Source organism: Sinocyclocheilus grahami, unplaced genomic scaffold (genome assembly GCF_001515645.1).
Source record: "Sinocyclocheilus grahami isolate Dianchi unplaced genomic scaffold, SAMN03320097.WGS_v1.1 scaffold176.1, whole genome shotgun sequence".
Lineage (NCBI taxonomy): Eukaryota > Metazoa > Chordata > Actinopteri > Cypriniformes > Cyprinidae > Sinocyclocheilus > Sinocyclocheilus grahami.
Genome location: NW_015505355.1, coordinates 1,238,591 through 1,256,689, shown reverse-complemented (window position 1 = coordinate 1,256,689; position 18,099 = coordinate 1,238,591). Strand labels below are relative to the sequence as shown.

The 18,099-nt window shown below is 35.6% G+C and overlaps 1 protein-coding gene across 1 annotated transcript in view; it reads left to right on the top strand.

Moving 5' to 3' along the window:
* Positions 1-10,169: 10,169 nt before the first annotated feature.
* Positions 10,170-18,099, top strand: part of wnt3a (wingless-type MMTV integration site family, member 3A) — a 19,022-nt gene continuing 11,092 nt past the window's right edge. The window contains exon 1 of the mRNA XM_016283752.1: positions 10,170-10,309. Within this exon, the coding sequence (XP_016139238.1) occupies positions 10,236-10,309 (74 nt within the window). The 5' untranslated portion in view covers positions 10,170-10,235. The remainder of the gene's footprint in view (positions 10,310-18,099) is intronic.

The window sequence follows — 18,099 nt, the reverse complement described above, 5'->3', positions numbered from 1 at the left end:
ACGGTATGCCTTAAATGTTCGTCTTGTCTGAACTTCATCTAGGTTCAAAGCCGTTTGTTAGGAACTGTTTTTCTTCATGGAAGCTTTGCGTTTAAATAGCTAATAAAATATTTCAACTAGAATCAATATTTTGTGTCTAAGTATTTACTTATGAGTCAAGTGGCCTTGTAATAAGCGGGATAATGTACATCCAGTCATTTGTTATCACAAAATAAAATAAACCTCTTCAGGTCTGGGTTTATTCTGTGATAACTGGCTGGCTGTTCATAATCCTTTGCAAAACACATGCTACTAGAACAAGAACTGCAAGAACTTTTTTCTCATAAAGTTATTTTCTCATCTGTTCCTTATTCACTCCACATTTTGCTCCTTACTCAGAGCTCTCATACTGGCCTGAGACCTTTGGCAGGGGTAGGAGTGGCAAGAGCGAGACAGATCAAACACCTGAGAGCGACTGACTGCTACAGGTATTTCATTGTGCTCTGTCCTAGCATTCTCCTCTGGAATTCAGAACGCGCATAGATTTAGCTCAACGACAAAAGACAGGCTGTTGTCAGTGAGTCATGAAAAAGTTGACAGTTTGATTGCAAAAGCTGCACATTTGTATGCTGCAACAATGCAGCTAAACTTATCACATTCCCTAAACAGTAAGGTACAGTAACATTTGTTATTAGAGTTTTGTGCTTATTTTATAGGCTTTTAAATGTCAGCATGCATTAATGTTTCTGCTGGTGTTCCTGCTCTGAAATGTCTTGTTTATTTGCCTCTGTAATTATTGAATCAGTTGAATTACACATTGTAGAAGCTATAAATTAAACCTGTGTTAAGTGTACAATTTCTCTGCAGCTAAAACCTTTTAAACGAATTATAAAAGTGGGTTTCCTGAACACACCCCTATCTGCATCTGGTTGGACAAACACACACTCATACCCCAAACGTACACCACTGGTTGAGATTGAGGCAATGTTACTGTGTCAAAATGATGAGAATGCTAAAAAAAAACAGAGAAATGATTTTGGTAGCCATATACAGATGTATCAACATACAGATGATTTGTAGTTGTCCCTACATATTAAACTAGGATATAATGAAATATTTCAAAATTACACACAGCTATGACCAAATTTTCAAACAATACTGACCTCTAGTGGTTTTTAATCTACAACCATTTATCATTTAAAAATGAGGCTCCACAACTCTGGTCCTGAGGCCTATACCATGAAGCCAATTTAGGTTGCTATAACCAAGTAAGATTCGGTTTAGTTTGTGCCAACCTGGGTTTTAAGCACCAAGAAAGTGGCTTGGCTTTTACCAGCGCTCAATGCCATAGTAACTTATGCTCCATGGCTAACCTGCTTTGCGTCTGCTTTTGTTCTGGGTAAGAGATCTCAAACCGAAATTGGTCCAGCTGTAAACACATAAAGTCACTCCCTCAGGTTTTTTTGCTCCAAATTAAAGGTAAGAGTTTTAAAGACAATTGCACATGCTTCAAAGTTAATCATGAACTCAGGATCAAAGCCAGAGTTGGCAAACAAAGCATGAATGGTTTGGTTTGGTTTGGTTTGGTTTGGTTTTGTCAATTCATAATCTTTCCTGTAACCCCAAATTTGTTTTGTTAGCTTACAGGCCTCTGGAGGGCCACTGTCCTGCAGAGATGAGCTCCAACTCTAAATAAACACACATGAACAAGCTAATTAAGTTCTTCAAGATTACTATAAAGTTACAGGCAGGTGAGTTTGATTGGGACTGGAGCTCAACTCTGCATGATGGTGGTCCAGGACCAGAGCTGAAGAGCCCTACCTTAGAATAACCCCAATGCACAAGTTTTGATAGCTAACCAGGAAAGTCAAAGTGAGTATTCATATTTTAAAAGTAACTGCTACCGTACGACTGGCTCTTTTCATTGCTGTAACCTTGAAAAACTTAATCATTCTCTTAATGCTTTAGCCTGCTTGCAACTTTTCATTTCTTCACGTAGCCTAAGCCACAGACCCGGTCCCTTGAGATAGACCTGTTCTGACATGTCTTCTCTCAAGCTGCACAGATGTTCCAGGCAGTGGGTCAGCATCTTATGAAACAGGAATATGAAATATACTGCACAGCCATCCACCTGCTGTGAAGGAAAGCGAGTGGATTGATGGGACGCTCGTCTCAGCAGTGGGTGATATAAGACAGGATGCGGACCACTTTCTGTTTTTAAGTCCTTCAGAGCGGCAGCTCTTGCTCTCTGCTCATCTGCTCTTGGAAAATAGATTTTAATCCTGCTGTGAAGAGACAAGACTGGAATGTATTCATGTCATCCAGGGGAAATTATTAGTTCAGCCTTATGAGTCACAAGAAGAAGAAAAACCAGTACATTTACATTTTAACGCAACTTGGTACTTTTTCCCATTTTTTCTTGATTCCATTCAACCTGTACTGTCCGATAGCTGTCCTGTCCAGTAAAAGCAGTAAAGTTTTTTATTTGTTTTTCACTGATGACTGATGTTTTTGGCAAAATCAGAAAGAATTGTCAGAAATCACCTAACTATTTTATATAAGAGCCTTCTGAATTCTGCATCAGTCTTTCATAAAGAGAGATATGCCTCCAGAAAACTGCTAGCAAGTGAAAATCGGGCCTAACATCATGTAGTCTATCCCATGTATTACTGTCATGATCTTTCCTGTAAATGTAAGGGACTCTTTTAAGATTCCATTACAGTTACTCTCCCTATAAGATATACTTTCTTATGTACTTTCTTGTGTACACTGATGTTCAACAACAAATGTTTCTCTGTTGCACTCCGCCTGTTTGATACCCGCACATATCTTTTAAAGTTTAACCTCGAACCGCTTGATCTTATGACTGTTTACGAACTGGAAATATGCTTGGACTTCATAATGTTTACAGAATAAAGAATATAAAGGGACTGTTCACCCAAAAATGAAGATTCTGTTATCGTTTACTCATGTTGTTCCAAACCCGTATGAACGTCTTTCTTCTGTTGAACACAAAAGAAGATATTTCGAAGAATGTGGGCAACCAAAGAATTGACAGTAGCCACTGATTTCAATAGTATTTTTTTTTTCATATTATGGAAATCAAAGGCTACGCCAACTCTTATATGTGACCCTGGAGCACAAAACCAGTCTTGAGTCACTGGGGCATATTTGTAGCAATAGCCAAAAATACATTGTATGGGTCAAAATTATTGATTTTTCTTTTATGCCAAAAATCATTAGGATATCAAGACAATGTTCCATAAAGATATTTTGATCATTTCCTACTGTAAATATATTAAAACTTAATTTTTTATTAGTACTATGCATTGCTAAGAACTTCATTTGGACACCTTTTTGATTTTTTTTGCACCCTCAGATTCCAGATTTTCAAATAGTTGTATCTCGGCCAAATATTGTCCTATCCTAACAAACCATACATCAATGGAAAGCTTATTTATTTATCTTTCAGCTGATTTATAAATCTCAATTTCGAAAAATTTACCCTTATGTCTGGTTTTGTGGTCCAGGGTCACATATAAGATTTTTCAACCACTAGATGTCACAAGGGAGCAAGGTTATTATAGTTAACTATTAAAATAAAATAAACACAGAACAGCCGTTAACAAGGCATCTACCTATACAAATCTATGGTCGCAGTTACCAGTTTCAAAGGGAGGGACTCACATACAGTAACTATGTGGCTGCTGAAAAACTTCACAAAAAAGCTCAGATTATAACACACACACACACACACACACGGGTCCTGACTTCACTCTCAGCTCTGCTAAATAACAAATCATCTCTCCTTAAAGGAATCGTTCACCCAAGAATGAAAATCCCACCATTATTTACATTACTCACTCTTATGTTGTTCTAAACCTGTATACATTTTTTTCTTCAGTGACGCAAAAAAGGAGATGTAATGCAGAATGTCCAAACTGCTCTTTCCCATTCAACAAAAGCATAGTGACGGGCTATCAAGCTCTAAATACAACCAGAAAAGTAGTCCAGAAAACTTTTGTGCTTGCGATATGTGAACAACAAATTGAAATGTATCTCATTGCTCGATAAAAATCCTGCCCTCTGGTGTAGCTCTCACATTTGCTTCTATTGTTTTAAAAGAGCAGTGTGAGTGTGAGAACATGCTTCAGAACTTTCCCTTTAGTGTTCCACAGAAGAAAGAATAGATTAGAAAGTTGGAACGACACAAGTGTTTTTGTCATTCATGGGTGATTGTTTTGGTTTTGGTTTTTTCTTTTCATTATGAGTGATCTCTTTTAACATCCACATTAATGTGCATCATATTTTCTGTTTCATATAATGCTGGACTGAAAATGAAGACCTGCTATATGAGGTAAAGGTGGTGAAACAGAACTTGGAAGGAGGAAGGTTCCATGACGTGCAGTTAATGTGGAGGTCTGGCCCACCCAGTGCACTTACTCTCCTGGATACCACCTTGACTTTGCATTTCTCCACATGACATAATGGTCTCGGTGAGGTCAGAATAGGCGCGTGAAAACACCATGATGTTGACACAAGCTCCCTCTGTTACCCACAGAAAAAGTGAAAGATGGGCAAAAACGATTGAGGGCGAGAGATTGTGCATTTCAACGCTGTGAAACCAGGGAAAATATGAATAACTTTTTTCTTTCCTTTTTTTTTCTCGAACCAACAAATGACAGATGTAATTTCCCTCACATTATTTATTGTGTTTTGTTGTAGAAATTACGTTTTCATCATTTTTAGAACTAAAATAGCAGTCTCTTTTCCCTTGTTAAAGCTAATTTCATAGCTAGCATGACCTAAATATACACACTTAAATAACATTTTCACACATAATAATACATTCGAAATAATGCACAATAAAAAAAATGCTGTGAAATTTTGCTACCTTTTCTCAACTTTGCGCTTTACTGACACTGTGTGTCTCCATGCTTGCCAAGAACTTACTAAAATAAACACTGACTTAAAAAAGAAAAAGAAAAAAAATGTTGTTGTTGGATTTTTAGTCAAGGTAGATATTGCATCACAGCTGAGACAGTCGATTTTTATTACAGTTAATAATTCATTTATAATAATTAAAACAATAAAAATAGAGTTTTAGCATGGTTTTAGTTGGGACCAAAAAAAAGGTACTGTTGAAGAAACACCCAGTTATGCCTTAATGTTTTATATTCACCTTCCACCATGTTATGGTTTTACATTAACTAAGGTAATGTGTTCATGTATGTCTACAGTAGCTCAGAAGTAGCTCTGCTTGAACGGTCATGAATTGAGAAATCAAAATTTCCTTGATCTTTTGACAAGAGGTCATTGTGCTATAAAAACATTAAGATGCAAAACTGCCTGAAGAATTCTATCATGTGGTTGTTTAATTTCAATAAAGTGCCTGATCATGTCAGTGGGGCATAATTGTTTATACTGGACACAAGCTTTGCAAACACACTTTTAGTGAAAGGAAAAGTACATAATGCGACAACACTTAAGTAGCTGTGTTAATTCTGAAGCCTGATCTGTGATAAATTACTGATATGTAAAGACTCATGAAGGCTCATTACATCTATGCATCGGCAAAATCAAGCCATTGACTGAACAGTCGTGTTCACATTTTTAGTAGCATAAAAAATAGCTGATATTTAAATTGTGATTATATACAAAAGAATGTTCACTTTATAATCGCTGGAGATGTCGATCCCTATAGTTAGGCGCAAGTTCTGCTCTCTTCCATTATAATCATTGAAACTGTCTACACTCCATATAAATCTCATATTTACATAGTTTATGCGCTTTGTTGTTTATAATGAGAGAAATAGTGAGTGTATGTGAGCACATGCTGAACAAAAATTTGGCCATTGCTCAATACTGCAAAAAAAAAGTAATATTTGATGGGGTAGATATACTGTAAAAATCCAGACTTTTCCACAATTAGTTAATCCCAGTAATTGTAAACAAAATGGTATTTCAACAGCTTCATGTTTTTTCATGTTAAAATAGAGTCAATGCCTTTAAAATCCAATTTTTGAAGCCTGATTAGTGCCATCTGGTGGGAGTATAATAAGAAAAGCATTTGCAATTCCATGGTTTAGCCCATAGATTCCTATATAGCTCTGTATAAAAGGCCTATAAATTATCTAATTGTTTTTAGACATAAATACTTATTTTTATTAAGTTGTGGGTTTAGATATATATATATTTATACATTCTCAAAGACAACTTTTTGTAAAGGTTTAGATTTTTTTTTATGTTGATTTGAAGCATCAGTTTTTTTATTATTATTACTACAGTCAACCCTGAACACATTTTACATATTTGCTGTGTTACAGTCACACCAGTTCATATAGGTGTGTGTGTGTCTGTATAAGTGTGTGTGTACGCGTGCGTGTTAGAGTTTCACCCCATCATTGCCGTGTTCTTTTTTTCTGCATTGTGGCAGATTTGTAGATTGTACGCATAAAAATTCTCTGAATTTTTGTGTTTTTGTCGATTTCCTATTCATTTCCTACAGTCGGTCATTTTTGACCGAAGACCACAAGTGTGACTATTTTTTTACAACCACTTAGCCTGCTCGAATCATGCTCGCAATTGTTTTGTGTGTTCACATTCCAAATGCCATAAAAGTCACCAAGTTTCGTACCATGCCGATGAAGCTGTGATTTTAAAAAATTCAAAAGTGGTCAAAAGTGACCGAAGAGCACCTTAAATGAGACATGCCCCTTTTAAAGGAGTGATGAAAACAGACAAAAACAAGGTAGAAAATTTCAACTTTTTTACATATATTATATACATATAAACACAATTTTTTTATATATCACATTATAAGTGGTCCTCATGGAACGTTATTAAAAAAAAGTATAATAAAAATAAAAATAATCACCCCTTTGAAGCGTATGTATATCTAAATGACCCAAATGTCAAGAAGTTTTACAATAACTTTGTCAACATGAACCAGTAGTCATGTTGAGTAAGGAGGAAAAATTATGAAGGTTCGCTGAGTACATACTCACCTGGGGGCAATATTAATCATATTCCATTCTCATGGCTGGAATAATAGAGCTGACACTGTGCCCATATACTGTAACCCATGACTAAACAACACCTCACCCTGTTCAAGCTCTGTTAGCTGGACTCTGAAGCAGAACCTCAAACATTTTTGTCTGTTTCATATTTCTCCTCCACCGGAGATGTTGTGACTGCAGCTGTGTCATTTGAGTTCACGATGCATATCTCAAGGCAACGCAGCTCTCTTCATTACAAACATGATTCTTCCGTTTACTAATTAATTCACAATCCAGGAATCTGTCAGTGACTTTGTGAAGTATTTGGGACTAATATGCAAATCTCGTTATAACATGTTATAACAAATGTGTCTGTTATAACGTTTCTTTTCCACTAGAGGGCTCAGGTTGGTCAGATGTTAACTGGAACATGAAGGTGACAGCTTTGACAGCACTGAAAGCTTTAGACAGAGAACGTTCACACTGAGGTTGTGGAAGAAATGATTTATACATTCTCAAAGACAACTTTTTGTAAAGGTTTAGATTTTTTTTTATGTTGATTTGAAGCATCAGTTTTTTTATTATTATTACTACAGTCAAACCTGAACACATTTTACATATTTGCTGTGTTACAGTCACACCAGTTCATATAGGTGTGTGTGTGTCTGTATAAGTGTGTGTGTACGCGTGCGTGTTAGAGTTTCACCCCATCATTGCCGTGTTCTTTTTTTCTGCATTGTGGCAGATTTGTAGATTGTACGCATAAAAATTCTCTGAATTTTTGTGTTTTTGTCGATTTCCTATTCATTTCCTACAGTCGGTCATTTTTGACCGAAGACCACAAGTGTGACTATTTTTTTACAACCACTTAGCCTGCTCGAATCATGCTCGCAATTGTTTTGTGTGTTCACATTCCAAATGCCATAAAAGTCACCAAGTTTCGTACCATGCCGATGAAGCTGTGATTTTAAAAAATTCAAAACAGAAACATTTTCGGTCAAAAGTGACCGAAGAGCACCTTAAATGAGACATGCCCCTTTTAAAGGAGTGTTGAAAACAGACAAAAACAAGGTAGAAAAATGCAACTTTTTTACATATATTATATACATATAAACACAATTTTTTTTATATATCACATTATAAGTGGTCCTCATGGAACGTTATTAAAAAAAAGTATAATAAAAATAAAAATAATCACCCCTTTGAAGCGTATGTATATCTAAATGACCCAAATGTCAAGAAGTTTTACAATAACTTTGTCAACATGAACCAGTAGTCATGTTGAGTAAGGAGGAAAAATTATGAAGGTTCGCTGAGTACATACTCACCTGGGGGCAATATTAATCATATTCCATTCTCATGGCTGGAATAATAGAGCTGACACTGTGCCCATATACTGTAACCCATGACTAAACAACACCTCACCCTGTTCAAGCTCTGTTAGCTGGACTCTGAAGCAGAACCTCAAACATTTTTGTCTGTTTCATATTTCTCCTCCACCGGAGATGTTGTGACTGCAGCTGTGTCATTTGAGTTCACGATGCATATCTCAAGGCAACGCAGCTCTCTTCATTACAAACATGATTCTTCAGTTTACTAATTAATTCACAATCCAGGAATCTGTCAGTGACTTTGTGAAGTATTTAGGACTAATATGCAAATCTCGTTATAACATGTTATAACAAATGTGTCTGTTATAACGTTTATTTTCCACTAGAGGGCTCAGGTTGGTCAGATGTTAACTGGAACATGAAGGTGACAGCTTTGACAGCACTGAAAGCTTTAGACAGAGAACGTTCACACTGAGGTTGTGGAAGAAATTAACAACCCAACCCCTCGGTCAAAACAACCCAATAGCTGGGTTTGTCCCTTTTTAACCCAGTGCTGGGTTATATTTAACCCAGTATTTTTTAGAGTGTATGTATAGGCCCATAAGAAAATTTGTTATCTCGTTATCCTATTATGTTAGACTAAATATGCCGTTTTATGTAACAGTTGATCAATAGTTATTTAATAGTCGGAATGAATTCTCTGATTAGATCTGCAAGTTATTCATTATATTTTAAGACTTTATGATGAGATTCATTCATTCGTTAATCAGGCTCAGCATTTCCTCTTTACTCGATGTGAGCTTATATCCTTTAGATCTAGATACATTTCCGTAAAGGACCTGTTTCGCCACAAACCGCATCTGAGCAGGTGTGAGAGGATCGATGAATATGAATACACACGATGAATACACGTCCAGTCGGAAAGACAACACGTGCTTTGATGGAATTCACTCTGAAACTTGTAGAAATATTGCAACATCTGCATATAAAAAAGAACGTTTCCCATTTGGGGGGAAACAGCATTAGATCTTATTTTTCTATTATTAAAACGTGGATTATGATTATTTGTATTTATATTATCATTATTATGATCATCAATAGGCCTGATCAATTTCATGATCTTAGGCAAACGTACCCTTTCAGTTAAAGTTGTTATAAGATGGACAGATCAATTTAATCTTGTCCGCGTTTAAAAGTTTTACTTGGATTTGATATTTAAAATGCTACAAATTGATTCGGAAGCAAATTAGTGTTTAGTATCTTGACATTTATTTTATTTTTATTATATATATATATTTTGTAGATAATATGGCATTTAAATATATATTTAAAAAAATAGGTTCAATTTATGTTTTATTAATTTTTTTTAATAGGCTAACAAAACAGCTTGATCATTTGAACAAAGCAATAGCGCAAGAAAAACTAACACAAGGCAAGCAAGCAATTCGCACGTTTTCATTTTTGCATATGAGGGGCTTTAAACCGGGGGGTGAAATCCGGACAGGTTGTTATAGCTACCCAATCCACAGGGGTCCCCCCACCCACCCTTAGACATCCTTATATATATAACACACAAGCCGTGCATGTCCCAATAACTATTAAAACAGTGCGTGTCCCAAGCGTTTGCGGTTCAGGCTGACTGAGTGACTCTATCATCAGAATTTGGCCCGTGGCAAAAGCCTGTGATTGGGTCCAAACGCAGAGCTGCTCTCAACTTTAATATGCGCCTCATAACCGCGCGCAGGAGAACGCTGTAGGATTATCGGAGAGAAATATCGCTCTTCATCACCTCGCGTTTTCTCACTGACACACGCTGGCGAGTGTGCGTGCGTGCGTGTGTATGTGAGCGTATGTATGTGTGTGTGTGCGTGTGTGTGTGTGTGTGTATGTGTGTGTGCGTTTCTGTTTAAGCCTAACTTTTTAAAGGATGATATATCTTGGATATTTCCTGTTTCTTTTTTGTGGGCTCACGCGTGTCATGGCAAGTTACCCGATATGGTGGTAAGTTTTATGACTTTCTTAACCTTTCCTTGTGAAAAACAATGAGTTTGGTAGTCTAGAACGCGTAAATGACAAGCTTTTCAACTTGACAATGATTTGGGGGATTGAAAATATCTATGAAGTCGGTTATAATTTATACCGGTATTGATATGATTATCGGTGACGCTATCTATCTATCTATCTATCTATCTATCTATCTATCTATCTATCTATCTATCTATCTATCTATCTATCATCTATCTATCTATCTATCTATCTATCTATCTATCTATCTATCTATCTATCTATCTATCTATATATCGTGCACCTGTTAGTCGTTTCATTTATTCATTGAAGTTGTTAGTATAATTAGTTATTTTCATCTACCTAAAAGCTTAACAATTGCAAACAAAAATCTCTTTTGGCTTTTCAACTTGACAAGGGATTGAGGGATTGAAAATATCTATGAAGTCGGTTATAATTTATACCGGTATTGATATGATTATCGGTGACGCTATCTATCTATCTATCTATCTATCTATCTATCTATCTATCTATCTATCTATCTATCTATCTATCTATCTATCTATTGTGCACCTGTTAGTCGTTTGAAGTTCAATAAGTAAATTGCAGGATCAATTTTTATTAACGAAGATTTATAATCCTGTGTAAATCATGTTCAATTCATTAATTAAACGTTTCATTTATTCATTGAAGTTGTTAGTATAATTAGTTATTTTCATCTACCTAAAAGTTTAACAATTGCAAACAAAAATCTCTTTTGTCACTGATACATTTTATGAGTCTTTAAATAAAACCCATGCGAGGAAATGCGATTTTTGTTACGTGTTATTTTATAATAGATCAGTGCTGTTAATGTAGCACTTCAGTTTGTTAAATCTGCTCAATTTCGTTAATCAGAGATCAACTTTGTCGGAAATAATAAATTAGGCTGACAGCATATTCCGTTTTTGTATTTTTATTAATCAACATTATTGTATGCTTTTGAAAGCTTAGTTGTGATCATTGTATTTTAAACAGGCCTGAAAATACTTCTTCTAATAATTATAAAGTAAAAGAGGAAATTGTGGCTGATGAGGTCGGAGAATGATTTTAAGCACATCTAACTGACTGTTAAAAGTATGCAGAATTACATTATCATTTGAGACTGATCAAATTCACGGGAACTTTCGATGCATTTTATTACAAACATTCTCTTAAAATAACTTCATGCTTATACGAAAAAGTACAGTTCATAACTGACACAGCACACATCCGAGGTGTTCTCTAGGACTCCACCGATTTCACTCACACACCTAAAGATCATTGTTTCAGGGAGGCAAGACAATAAAGCAGAGTTTTCTCAGTGGTTGTAAAAGCTGTAATTGAGTAGGTCATTAGTCACAGTCCAGGCTGCTCTTTTTTGTTAATTGTTGTCTGTCTGACCCTCTTGAGATTTTAAAAGCTGTGCTTTCCTTCTCATTCACAATGCCAGTTCACAGGACAGCATCCAGAAACTTCTGTTGCTTATTATGGGCAGCCAACCCTTGTGGAAAAAGATGTGTGCTTGATTGTATTGAATGTGCACTTGTTATGTACTTCAAATCTTATAAGTATATTTTTAGAAAACTGTACTTGCAGATAATATTAATGAAATAAAAGCCCACTCTTAAAGAAAATACACTTTCTTTTTTTTTTGTAAGTACACTTTTTAAAAAAGTGCAATGTAAAGTTTTACTTTAAAGGACATTTTAACTTTTCATAATGTTTTTAATCATCTTTTGAAGAACAGCACTTATTTTTAAGTGCTGACTAACATACGTAACATACACGTAAAGCATTTGCTTATAATTTGAACTGTAGTGCCGTTGTTAAAAAATAGTTCTTTGATGCATTTAAAGTTAATATATTTGTACTAAATTACAACTTTATCATAATGAGTGTGTAATTACAAATACATTTAAATACATGACATACAAGTTTCAACAGAAATGGCATTAAAGTATATTTCAGTTCACCATAAATAGCACTTGTACACTTTAACCATATTTCAAAGACAATAAAAGTAATTATGAAATTACATATAAAGAACTTAATTGGGTCAAAACACTCTTAAATTCAACTAATTTCATTTAATATAAATGTAACCTTTAATACTTTATCATTTAATTGTAATTAGCATGCACTTAGATTTCTGAAAACAATGCATTGTGTTCGCAATTAAATATGTTCATTTAAAGTATATTATATTCATAATAAGCACTCTTTTTTAAAAGTAGTGCTAAAGTGTTCTTCTGTTTCACAAGGGGTGTGCTACACAAGTGCATGTTCCGTCAAGGTCTAAAACTGTCTAATAATCAACACAAAAAGCTACAAAAACACTGAGGTATACAGCTAACCATCAATACAGCTAGAATGTGCATTGCTTCTGGAGGCAGGTTTTTCTTTTCTTTTTTCAACTCCAGCCTCAAGTTCAGCTTCATGGTAAAATGTGAGAAGTTAGAAGTATCAGAAAGTGTCAAGTTTGACCTAGATCAGTCTATACTATATATAGTTAATGACAAATTTACTGCCTCACTTCGTTTGAAGAGACCCAAATGTGCCAATTACCATTGGTTAAAATAATCAGAGGTATAAGTGAAGTCATTGAAGTTTCTTCGATTCATTTTTTAGGCAGAGAGAGAGTTATGTGATATGATAACCTGCTGTGATTTAACGCAGGACTGCTAATGTTCATGCAGAGGAGACCTGGACAGCACAGGTGTATACTGCTGGATAACACCAAACGTAATGTTACGTTTTGCTTTGTATCATTGTGAAGGAGGTTTGTGATGTGGGCCAGGTATAGAGACCAGGTTCATGGCTTCCTGCGTCTCCTCATGACATGCACCTCCACCCCCGCGCTCCACCTTAAAAGATAAATACCTGGAGGTGAAAGCTTGCCGCACATTCCTTCTCCCAAACACTTCTCTCTTGATGTCAAAGTCGGCTCTGTGGCCCCGGGGCCTACAAGTAAAGTGGTAATTCAGAAGTGCACTTGCTTGGGCTTGCTGAAATATGCATTAAAACCTAGACTGGATACACACACAGCAAATATATCTAAGACTCCACAGGGAATGTTCATTTCTGTCCTATTGTCTTTGAATTACCTGGCTTTAGGTGATTTTGGGGGAGGTAAAGATGGTACTGTTCTGCCAGGGTGGAGGGTGGATGTCAGTTGGTCATCCTTTCCTTTGGGATATCGCTAAAATATGACCGAGCTTGGTTCAAAGAATTGAGAGTAGCACACAACTGATGCAAATTAGGACAACCCTATAAATGGTTGATTGTATCTCCCTATAATTGTTTGAAGAAAACTAGCTTATCCAATCTCAGTGCAGTCATACAAAATCAATGAATTAGTTTTGGCCCAATGTGCTTTTATTTTTATTTGTTGAGTTCTCTGCTCTTACTAAATGATGGTGATCTCAATATCATGAGCTGCAACAGATGACGGGGCAGACACACACCCAAGTCAGCTGAGCATGAGGACATGTCACTGAAACACCTGTTCACCTCACTCAGCGGTGGTGACGTCTCAAATTCATCAGCTTCTGGCAAAGTACAATACCAAAGTATGAGGTGGTGATTCTAGCCGTCAGCAGAGCCTATTAATTATCACTTTAGTCTTGACTGCAGTATACCTGAGGGCTGTCCACGCTTGACGGCATCTTTACCCACAAACCGTTTGCCAGCTAAAAAAGTGAAACGGTAGAAACAATAGTTCTAGCTTTAAATCTAATGGATGAGCCACAGTTGAAGCTGTCATAAAATAGCCAATGTGACCGCATAAATTAATTCTATATTAATGCATGCAAACCTACATTACTTGCAGCCGCTTTTCCGTGGCTTAATCAAGGCTTACCTGTATGAAATAAGTGTAACGCAGCCTCTCTTAGCTTTTTGGGTGAATAATGAAACCTCTCAATGCCATTAAAAAATAACGAATATGAATCTCATTTACAGCTCAGTTGTAACTGTAAATCTCTTTCTGATTACGGTGAAAAAACAATGTGCTTATAATGATTAGTTCTTATTTAATTAAGTAAAATATCAATGCATTGCAATGTAGTTATTTTTATATTACAGTAACGAAGATGTAGAATCACTAGAGAATCATTATTGAGAATAATGTTAATTATAATGGTAATGGTAAAACAATGCGACCTGGGCATAATTTTGTGCAACTTATCCTATTGATTCATTTGAGGATGCTGCTTGTGTTCAACATAAAAATGAGTTAGGCAATGATTAAAGAAAAAGCTTGGACTGGAGGACTTTAACTCTTGACATCTGGCAACTGCTACCAAGACAGCATGTGAAAGCGTGTTACCAATGCAAGATAACACAAATGCCAAATTAAAAAGAAAAATGTTCATGCTAAATAACCAGCAGGCAAATATCGCATATGATTACGTTTAATAAATCGAGAGAAGCAGAAATCGTGATCACGATTAAAATACGATTCATCGTGCAGCCCTACCCAAAATGTTTAACATACTGTAAATTAAATGAAATAGCCTATAACAAATTATAAGTATTATATTTATCATTTGTAGGGATGTGCAAAGCCAATATCTGTATCTGTTTTAAAGACAATATTATTTGTAACGGTATCTCCTGGGATGAATCCGGAGGTGGGTGGGGCTTAAAACGGAAGTTTGTCCAAACTATATGAAAATCCTTGTATCCACCTTATTTTCCAGCGCGGAAGTAAGCCATTTTCTGTGAATGTGTGCGACATCCGGTTCATTAGCCACTGTAGGGAAATAACGAGAAGAATAACAGTAGTGCAGTAAACGGTAAAGCTGTTTGCACTACAAACCAGTGTGTTCATAATAAAAACGTAATACATTAAAATAAGACACACCAGTTTGCAACATAAAGCAGCAAAACAAGTTTTATAGCTAAAAATAGCTGCAAGCCAATGACACCGGAAGCCAGATCCATAAAATTTACAAATGGCCGTACCCCGTCTCACGGGAAAAATAAGGTGGATTTTGAATGTAATTGTGCTCCCGTCATAATTAACATATAACAGTTCTCCTTTGTGTGATTTATAACTATTCCTTTTTATTACAACATTTCTGCAAGTATTTTTTAATAAAACAGTAATACTAAATGTGAAATAAAATGAAAAAGTTCTTTAATAGAAAACAGTTGCTTAAGGTTGTTGTGGAAACTTCAAGTGCTTGGTGCTTCACAACGTGCTGTGCTCATTTTCATTCATAGAGTTTACACATTCACTTCACACACTCACTATTGAGTTTTTTTTTTATCTAATTTTGTGGGTTTTGAAATCACCAGAGGTGTTATAATGAGATGTATCTTGTTCTTAACACGAGTTGTTAGCATATCAGATACAGTACTTGAAGTTTTAATTTGTCATAGTTAAGATAGAGAAGAAACAGTAGCAAAACCCCTATAGTACCGCAACTTATCCTATTGATTCATTTGAGGATGCTGCTTGTGTTCAACATAAAAATGAGTTCAAATATAAAACTACTGGACTGTTTTAGTGCCTACCACACAACTAAATATTAATTGCACTTAATCGTACTGTAATTGAGATAATGGAACAGATCAAGTAATACTGAGTGAATTTGACTAATTTTGACGATATGCAAATTACCACATAGTTCAAAGATTAGCCAGCCTACATTCAAATGCTGCTTGTGTTCAACATAAAAATGAGTTCAAATATAAAACTACTGCCTACCACACAACTAAATATTAATTGCACTTAATCGTACTGTAATTGAGATAATGGAACAGATCAAGTAATACTGAGTGAATTTGACTAATTTTGACGATATGTAAATAACCACATAGTTCAAAGATTAGCCAGCCTACATTCAGTTATATATAATCGATTTACTCTGTGAGGTCTGTTATCAAAAACATGCTGAGATATAAAACTCTTGTAATTTATTTTGATGACTTATAGAATGTTATACATTCAATGTGATATAACTCAATTAAACTCAGTACAGAGGGGAACAATTTAATCCCCATGTGTAATTAGTATTAGTAAAATACTTATGCAAACATTTATTTAATCCATTTCCATTTTTCCAAACTAAGGTAAAATTGCCACCCATTTTTGAGTACAAATGCACTGTGTTTGCATTTATTTGTGCATTAAATTACAGATAAATATGAAATGTGTGCCTCATATTGTGATCTCAGAAGTATATTTAGCCCAAGGACATGTTGCATGCATAGTTTTGACACTGCCTTAGTCAACTCCACATTTAATCAATGTTCATCTACTGAAGCTCCCTCGGCATCCATGCTTTTTCCGCACTTGTTTGACTTGCGCTCAGCATTGAGGTGAAGTTGGTTTGCGCACCTGAAAAGTCTCCCGTGTGTTGTGGTCATAAAGAGGTGGTGCTAGGTCTAAATAAACTCAATTCTTGTCAAGAAAAAAAAAGAGACGGAAATGGCAACTGACCGATATTTTAATCTCAATTCAAGCGTCGGTCAATGCCGACCGACGGTCCCCCTCCCCCCTCCCCCACAGCTAGTTCGGCCCTAGGGTAGCACTGAGGGTTGGTTGTGTATTTATATGCATGTAAAAGAAATGCATGCATCCAGCGTGAGACAGACGGGGCGGGCGGGGGGGAGTCTTTTCATTAGAGATGTGTTGCATTCACTTATTCATCCGGCACTGTATCTGTGGATTTTTTGTTAATTCCGGTGCACTTGCCAGTTTGTCAGTAATCGAGAAAACATTCATATTTTAGGTAGCAATGAAGTTTAGCACATGACAAATGCAAGTTTCACTTCATTTTTCAGCATGCGTACAATTGAGACTGCTCACACCTTTACAGACACGTCTTGTTCATTTTAACTGGAAATATTCAATAAATATCTTAATATGAAATATTTAAAATTAGGGCTGACAACAATTAGGCTGCTTTGTTAAATAATATAATATATTACAATTATTGTGATTTAAATTTTTTGTTTTTACGTCTCATAAGAATGAGTGCACTTTCACATAAGCACTAATCAAGAGAACGTTTTCAAGTCGCAATCAATCAATCAATTCATAATCAGCTCGCATGGTTGCAGATGTAGTCACAGCAAACAGCGCAAACGACCTAGTGAAAGAAAACAGATTGTCTGTATTAGACTTTCATTTGAGCGGAACATCTCAGCTCGCTAACGTCCAACTTACACGTTTGCTGGTGTTTTCATTCATCTGTGCATTTTCCGTAATGTAGAGAAAGCATTGGTTGCCAGGTTGGGCAGATTAAGTAAACCACTGGCAGAGAAGGCAATGAATGAATCCACCAAAACACATCCTGTGATTGTCAATCACAGCACTTTTCCCGGCTCCCAAGAGTCACCGATATCGATCTGATCCTTTTGTCTTCTCTTACTCCGCACAGACTTCACCTGGAGTTTTGCATGTTTGTCCAGCAGATGCATTTCCTAAAATGAGTCAAATTAAATGTTCTAAAGAAAAGTATAGTGGTGTGTTCTGGGAGGATTTTAGCATTTTGCTAAGGTTTTCTGGTTGTTTTGGCATGATTTTTGCATGTTTATATATATAAAATTATTAAATAATCACTTATATAGGTATTATTATTATTATTATTATTATTATTATTATTATTATTATTATGTTGAATTTTTCAGGTTTCTTTGATGAATAGAACGTTCAGAAGAGCTGCATTTATCTGAAATAGAAACCGTATGTATCATTACTCTTTATAATCACTTTTGATCAATTTAATGCATTCTTGCTAAATAAAAGTATTAAT